At 43.8% G+C, this 8,362-nt stretch overlaps 1 protein-coding gene across 1 annotated transcript in view; it reads left to right on the top strand.

Annotated features, from left to right (window-relative positions):
• kcnh1a (potassium voltage-gated channel, subfamily H (eag-related), member 1a) overlaps window positions 1-6,499 on the top strand; it is a 64,670-nt gene extending 58,171 nt beyond the window's left edge. The window contains exon 11 of the mRNA XM_053682662.1: window positions 3,547-6,499. Within this exon, the coding sequence (XP_053538637.1) occupies window positions 3,547-4,401 (855 nt within the window). The 3' untranslated portion in view covers window positions 4,402-6,499. The remainder of the gene's footprint in view (window positions 1-3,546) is intronic.
• Window positions 6,500-8,362: the final 1,863 nt, after the last annotated feature.

Below are 8,362 nucleotides of genomic sequence, written 5' to 3'. Positions count from 1 at the left end.
AGTCATAGATTAAAGTTCTGTTAATCTAATTGTGTGAATATTTCAAAATGACATCTCTAAGCTTTCTCCAAACCCTTTAAGTGGATAAAAATACACTCCTCTACATGCTGAAGGCTGAAGAGAGTGTTGTTATGATCTGTGCAGAAAACTGGCACAGTGTGTTTACTGCAGTATGTGTGTGTGTGTGTGTGTGTGTGTGTGTGTGTGTGTGTGTGTGTGCTGCAGTAAAGCTTCACGCTGACCACAAGCATATGGAGGTTGGAGAACGCTGGCAGGATTAACTGTTACACAATGGTGTGTGTGTGCACTGATTAAGGATGTGTAATGTAATTTAGTAATGAATCGCTGTGAACAGCAGTCAAGAGTGTAATGAGAACTCATGAGAACTACACACACTCACCTGAAAGACAGACAGGAATACAGTGGTGACTGGTTTGATGACTGGTCCATATGCTGACTTTGTGTCAGCATGTCACTGACCAGAGTGGACTTGCTGCTTGTTAGCACAAAAAAAACAACAAAGAGTTCTGTGTTGTACGTTCATGTTCTGGTTTCCAGAGGCAGCTGGGTCGAGACCACTGAGCACATCTACCTGTTAGGATAGTATAGCCATGGGTGTTATTAAAACCACACACACACATTGTTTTAGAAACTGGAAGATGGAACTAAAAGTAAAAAAGTGGTGTTCTTTAATAGAAAGGGAGAAATAAAGAGAGATGGAGAAACAGGGAAAAAGAAAAACAGAGAAAGAGGATTCAGTTTTATTCAATTTTATTTATATAGTTTTGGTTTGTTTTTCAATTTATATTATCACAAAACAGCTTTAAACCTAGTTATAACATTTAAATTTTAATTTATAAATGTATCCCTAATGAGCAGACAGAGATGACGTGGTGAGGAAAAACTCCCTGAGACGATATGAGGAAGAAACCTCGAGAGGAACCGGACTCAGAAGGAACCCGTCCTCATCTGGGTGACACCGGATAGTGCGATTATAAATAAATACACCCCTTCTATAAATGTGTATTATAGAGTCAAGCATTGATAGTGTGTTAAAAGAACTTGAGTAGGAGCATCATTAGAATTTTAACTTTAAATCTCTCAAATCGAACTGTTCAGTGATAGAGATGTGTGTGTAAACTGTTCTTAACAATTGCAGTCCTAAAGCTATTCAAGGGGCGCACAGTGGGTTAGTGGTTAGCACGTTCGCTTCACACCTCTAGGGGGTTCGATTCCCACTGTGGCCCTGTGTGTGTGGAGTTTGCATGTTCTCCCCGGGGGTTTCCGCCGGGTACTCCGGTTTCCTCCCCCAGTCCAAACACATGCATGGTAGGCTGATTGGCGTGTCCAAAGTGTCCGTAGTGTATGAATGTGTGTGAGTGTGTATGTGATTGTGCCCTGCGATGGATTGGCACCCTGTCCAGGGTGTACCCCGCCCTGTGCCCCATGCTCCCTGGGATAGGCTCCAGGTTCCCCGTGACCCTGACTCTGATTGGGTCAGAAGGTGTTGATTCGTTTTCTATAACAGCAGCTCTGGACAGTAGTGCAGGTTTATATTAATGCTTTCGCTCTAATACGTTATCCTTTCTTTAGTAACGGCTCGTTCACAGTGACATGTACATTGCACAGTCCACATAAATGCATTACAGAGAGGTGTGTAATCACTGGTGAAGTTTTCTGTAAGTAGATGTTTATATAACATTTATGGAAGGAGTCTCCAGTGTCAGCGCTGTGGAACAGTCAGAGGTGAAGCTGTGACTTTAATTTCAACATCTTCAGCACAGAGTTTACACTCTCTACTGTTTCACTCCAACACACACACTGAGATTACTGTCTGATTAACATGAAGAGAGGGAATAAAGAGATTGAATAAAGAGAGGGAACAGACACACAGAATGAAGAGAGAGAATAAAGAGAGAATAGAGAAAGGGAATAAAGAGAGAGAATAGAGATAGAGAATATAGACAGGGAATAAAGAGAGAGAATAAAGAGAGGGAATAGAGAGAGAATAGAGAGAGAGAATAAAGAGAGAGAACAAAGACAGAGAATAGAAAGAGAGAATAAAGAGAGAGAATAGAGAGGGGGAATAAAGAGAAAAGAGAGAAGAGAGAGGGAATAAAGAGAGAGAATAAAGAGAGAGAATAGAGAGAGAGAATAAAGGTTAGTAAGCCAGGTGAAAACACAGAGCTGAACAAACACTTCACAAAGTTCTAGTGTTGTGAAGGTGCTTATACTGTGTGTGCAGGTGATTGAGTCCAGGTGTGTGCAGGTGATTGAGTCCAGGTGTGTGCAATGAGCAATCAGGTGACTGTGAATGTGACGTTGAATGTGGTGTGTGCGTGCTGTAGACCAGAGTGTGTATATTTGTAGACAGAGGTGCATTATGGGAAATGGAGTTCAGCGCCTGATTCTGGCGTTGACGGAGACGTGCTGTTTAACTTCTGCTGGAGATAAACCGCCATCCAATCAACTGATGCTGTGATAAAGCACAAATCACACTATTATAACTTTTATGAATGAAGCACATGAATACTTTTCACTACAGTGTTCTGAGAGCGTGAAGCCAAGCGGATGCTCCAGACAGCTGAAGGGTGCGGAGCTGAAACAAGCAGTTCAGACTGTAAACACTGTGCATGATCATGAGGTTCCCGGTCATGAATGTTATAACAGGAGGAGTTTCATCTCCTCTGTGCTCCGGAGCCGAGCTGCTACTGTACTGGAGCGGGATCACTACTAGAACCGCAAACTAAATATCATGTGGAATGTTTATATTTCAGGTTAGAGCTCAGAACATTTATGGCTCCTGTTCATCGTTACAGTTTTTCTTAAATATTTTTTCATAATTGTCAACTAAATTAAAACTGGACTCTGGGATGATGTCGATTTCACAGAGGTTGATCGGGAAAGTAGGTTTATTGCCATGCATGTGTAGTTACAGTGTAATTTTAGTTGGAAGCCCTAAGAGGCCATGCATTATTTTTTTTCTTTCTTTTTTTCTCGTGATCTCGACATAACAGAAACGTTGTTTTCTCCTGATTACGGCGTAATTTTTCTGTGTATTCGACATGACAACATGAACAAATGAGTTTTTACTTTGATCAGGGACTCACTCAAGCTGAAAGAGCTCTACGTCCTTCAATGATTGATTTCCACGTCAGTGTCCGACACGTGAGAAGAAGGCTGTCAGGTCAACATTCATACAACACCAGTCACATTCACAAGGCGTGAGAGCTTCTCCTGATAAAATTACATCGTGAGAAAACAGCTTTGTGTTATGTGGAGATCAGGAGAAAACACAAAAGAAAATAATAATAATGTATAGATTTTAGGGCTTCCAAGTCATTTAAATTTACACTGTGTAAATTATTAAACACTTAATGATGTTGTGTTAGATATCTAAAACAGCTGTCAACTTTTTATATGTGTGTTTTATAATTGCATTATGTAATGCAGCATTTAGGAATATGGTGTGTGTGTGTGTGTGTGTGTGTGTGTGTGTGTGTGTGTGTGTGTGTGTGTGTGTGTGTGTGTGTGGTGTTTCCCCAGATTGTGTTTAGGAAGATCAGTGATGTAAAGCGTGAGGAAGAGGAGCGACTGAAGAGGAAAAACGAGGCACCACTTGACCTACCCCCTGATCATCCAGTGCGACGTTTGTTCCAGCGCTTCAGGCAGCAAAAAGAGGCGCGACTGGCTGCAGAACGGACCAATCGTGATGAACTGGATATTGAGAAGGGCCACGCCCATAATGACATCATCACACATGATCCTGTGGCCACTACCAGCATCGTAACAGTCACTGAGAGCCCGGCCACGCCTATTCCCTCAGTCAGGCCCAGTCATGTGCGGAATCCTTCAGATCGGGATAAACTGCAAGCCCCTAATGCACTTGGAATTTTCCGGGCATCAGAGAGCCGTGGCACTCGGGGTTGGGCGCGCTTCAGGGAGAGCAGGGCCCATCCAGAGAGCTGGGCCAATGTTTCAAAAGCTGAATCAATGGAAACTCTTCCAGAGTGTGGTCGCAAATCGGCCGAGCCCGGGAATCTGAAAAAGACAGACTCGTGCGACAGTGGCTTTACCAAAAGTGACCTGAGGCTGGATGAAGGGGGTGGAACAAGAACGCCTACAGACCGCAGTCCGGTCAGTCAACTGGACAAAAAGCCACCACCCACCGCCCCGCCCATCCCTGAATATACTCTTCACAGCACATTGCTAGATTTGCGTGCCGAGCTCAGGGCAGAGTTAATGTCACTCGGGAATCGCATCAGCGCACTCGAGTCGCAGTTAGCTGAAGTGTTGCAGCTGCTCCGAGCCAGAAACACTTCAACAACACACACTCCTCCGTTATTCCACATCTCACATCCCGCATCACCTGACTCGGACAAGGAGGACATCTTCCACTAAAGGACCGTGTGCACGTGGGCACGGGGCGAGGTTCACTCACCGGGAGAAATCAAAGTCCCTGTGATGAGAGAAATCCTGGACATTTTGAACATTATGGGAACGTCAGAAGAAAATTACTTTTTTACTAAATAAATGCAGCTTATATTTGGTTACTTTTTGAGTACTAAGGTTAAAGTAGTTTTGTTCTTTAGTTTAGCACTGGAGCTATGATGCTAATGCTAATGTATCTAACAGTAAGAAAAGTCTCCCAAAATGTTTACTGTAAATCTTTTCCTTAGTCCACACCAATTACACCCACTTTCTCTGTGATGACACATAGACCACTCCCACTTCTTCAGTTATGTCACACAGACCATTCCCACTTCTTCAGTTATGTCACACAGACCACTCCCACTTCTTCAGTTATGTCACATGACCACTCGCACTTCTTGTTATGTCACACAGACCACTCCCACTTATTCAGTTGTCACATAGACCACTCCCACTTCTTCAGTTATGTCACATAGACCACTCCCACTTCTTCAGTTATGTCACATGACCACTCGCACTTCTTGTTATGTCACATAGACCACTCCCACTTCTTCAGTTATGTCACACAGACCACTCCCACTTCTTCAGTTATGTCACATAGACCACTCCCACTTCTTCAGTTATGTCACATGACCACTCGCACTTCTTGTTGTGTCACATAGACCACTCCCACTTCTTCAGTTATGTCACACAGACCACTCCCACTTCTTCAGTTATGTCACATAGACCACTCCCACTTCTTCAGTTATGTCACAAAGACCACTCCCACTTCCTCTGCGCGTCACATAGACCACTCCCACTTCTTCAATTGTCACACAGACCACTCCCACTTCTTCAATTATGTCACACAGACCACTCCCACTTCTTCAGTTATGTCACACAGACCACTCCCGCTTCACTTGTCACATAGACCACTCCCACTTCTTCAGCTGTGTCACATAGACCACTCCCACTTCTTCAATTGTCACACAGACCACTCCCACTTCTTCAGTTATGTCACATAGACCACTCCCACTTCTTCAGTTATGTCATACAGACCACTCCCACTTCTTCAGTTATGTCATACAGACCACTCCCACTTCTTCACTTATGTCAGATAGACCACTCCCTTAGTGAGGTCACAGATGTGTTCATGTAGTTTTGGAATCTATAAAGCTCACCGTGTAGCTCTGGAACGTTAGTTATGGAGGACTTTGACCATCAGATTCATAGAAATTATTTGACGTGACATTCCCACAGGATTAAGATCTCACATGTAAAACTGTATCCATCGTACAGATGTTTGTGTCTCTATGTTTTAAAACACGTAAAACACATTGCCTGCAGTTCGAAGCTATTTTATGGCATGAGCAGTGCTGATTAACACTATTTAAAAGTTTAATATATTTAATCCATTATTATGGAGCAAAAATCTAAATGACACAAGCAAGTTACGGAGCATCGAGCACAGATTGCCCTGCAGCTCTTCACTGTAATGTGTTATTAGCAGAACAGTGACATTAGTCATGGATGCATCTTCAGTGTAGTTAGGTTAATTTTACCACATAGCTTGTAGCATAGCTATACATAATTTCATTACTATAACAGATTGTAAAGAAATCAGACGTTTCTCTCAGAGTCACGCTGCTTCTGATGAATTAAAAACATTCTGGACATATCTCTCCACAGAGACTGTATGAGTTTAGAGCATTTTCATTACTGCAGAATCACTTTCCCGTGATCAGAGTTTGGCATCATTCTGACCCCAAGTTTAACTGTGTTAACTAAATCTGCATCATAGTTCCAGTGCAACACACAAACACACAAACACACACACTCACACACTCACACACACACACACACACACAAATGTTATACAGTTATTTGATTGCATGAATGCATTCAAGATTCTGTAGATTAAAAAAAACATCAAATATTATTTATTGTAATAAAAAATTTGTACATGTCTGTGTTTTGGCCTTTTTGTGTAAATTATTTTAATATTAAATGTCAACATCAGCTGAGATTATGCATTTAATCACTCAGTACTGGCTTTAACCCTTCATTTACACACACAAACAAACAGATATTTATTTAAATAAAAATACAAACTGGGAAAAATTAAAGTGAACGTCAATATTTCTTACTACAATGCACTATAATAATCGGAGGTGTGGCCTCTGTACCTGTAAGTCCCAGTGAAGGAGGTGTGGCCTCTGTACCTGTAAGTCCCAGTGAAGGAGGTGTGGCCTCTGTACCTGTAAGTCCCAGTGAAGGAGGTGTGTCCTCTGTACCTGTAAGTCCCAGTGAAGGAGGTGTGTCCTCTGTACCCGTCAGTTTCTGTGAAGGAGGTGTGGCCTCTGTATCGGTAAGTCCCAGTGAAGGAGGTGTGGCCTCTGTACCTGTCAGTCTCTGTGAAGGAGGTAAGATTTATCTGTACAGAGGTTTATCTGTGCTGTGGTCCTCAAACTGTTTGTGGGGGTTTCTGAACTGTATGTGAGCTGTTCTCCACCCATTGCACCTGCGCTGCACACTAGACCTTCCAGCATCACAGCATACACCGATTCATTCACTACTGTTTTTCAGTTTTGTTGAGAAATCAACAATGGTCTTTTTTTTTCCTGTCCTCATCACTATTATGTTGTAGTTCACCTCTGGAGTGTTTCTCGTTTTCTTTGTGTTCATGTGTGAGTTTTGTGAGTTCTCCTGCTGTTGTTTTACAAGGTCAGGGACATCCTCAGTGCAGACACTAAGGCGGGGTTCACAGGTAGCACTAACACCTGCAGAAGCATCAGGCCTATCAATGCTATTTTTGCTGTCAGTGATGTTAATTACAGTGTCATCATTGGCACAGGTGGTAGCACACTGGGTACAGTGTTTGTCAGACATTCAGCTAGATGGACTTGCCTCGTTCAGTGCCAACAAAAATGCAGCTCTGTGCGGTCTGGCTCGCGGTGGTGGCTTGTGTTTACATCAACACGGAATGGTGCAAGAACTTGGTCCTAGTTTCTAGTTACTGCTCATCGCTGGAGGAGTTTGTGACTGTTAGATGCAGACCATTTGATTTACCACAGGAATTCACCACTGTTTTGATAATCGGAGTATACATTCCCCTCAGCGCTAATGCTAAGGAGGCGCTCTGTGAACTACATGGGGTTATTAGCGAACTGCAGAACACACACCCCGATGGACTGTTTATTATCGCCAGAGATTTCAATCATGTGCTCCCTAAATTTCATCAACATGTGGACTCTGCAACAAGAGGGGCGAACACGCTGGATCTTGTTTACACAATCATCCCTGGTGCGTACCGGGCGGAGCCCCGTCCCCACATCGGCTACTCAGACCAAAGCCCCGCCCCCACGTCGGCTTCTCAGACCACATCTCTTATGCTAATCCCAGCATAAAGACTGCTCATCAGATGCTCCAAACCCACTCGACCAACTCGGAGGAATACATGGCCTCAGTGACCAGCTACATCATCAAGTGCATTGATGACGTCACCGTCTCCAAGACCATCACCTCACGCTCCAAGCAGAAGCTGTGGTTGACTGCGGAGGTGCGAACACTACTGAGGACCTGAGACTCAGCCTTCAGGGCAGGTGACAAGGCGGCCCTGAGAACAGTGAGGACCAAACTGTCCTGGGCCATCAGAGAGGCAAAAAGCACATACGCCCAGAAAATCCACAGTCACTTCACGGATAGCAGCAACACGCAGAGCATATGACAGGTCATTCTGACAATCAGCAACTACAGGACTTCATCCACCTGTGACCGTGATGCCTCCCTTCCAGATGTGCTGAACAACTTCTACGCTCGGTTCGAGGCACAGAATAACATGGCAGCAAGGAAGACCACGCCTCCTCCCAATGAACAGGTGCTGTGTCTAACCACGGCTGATGTGAGGAAGACTCTACGCAGAGTCAATCCAAGAAAGGCTGCTGGACCAGAC

This window comes from Ictalurus punctatus, chromosome 9 (assembly GCF_001660625.3).
Source record: "Ictalurus punctatus breed USDA103 chromosome 9, Coco_2.0, whole genome shotgun sequence".
NCBI lineage: Eukaryota > Metazoa > Chordata > Actinopteri > Siluriformes > Ictaluridae > Ictalurus > Ictalurus punctatus.
The sequence above is the reverse complement of the archived record's forward strand: the minus strand, read 5'-3'. Positions and strand labels throughout refer to the sequence as shown.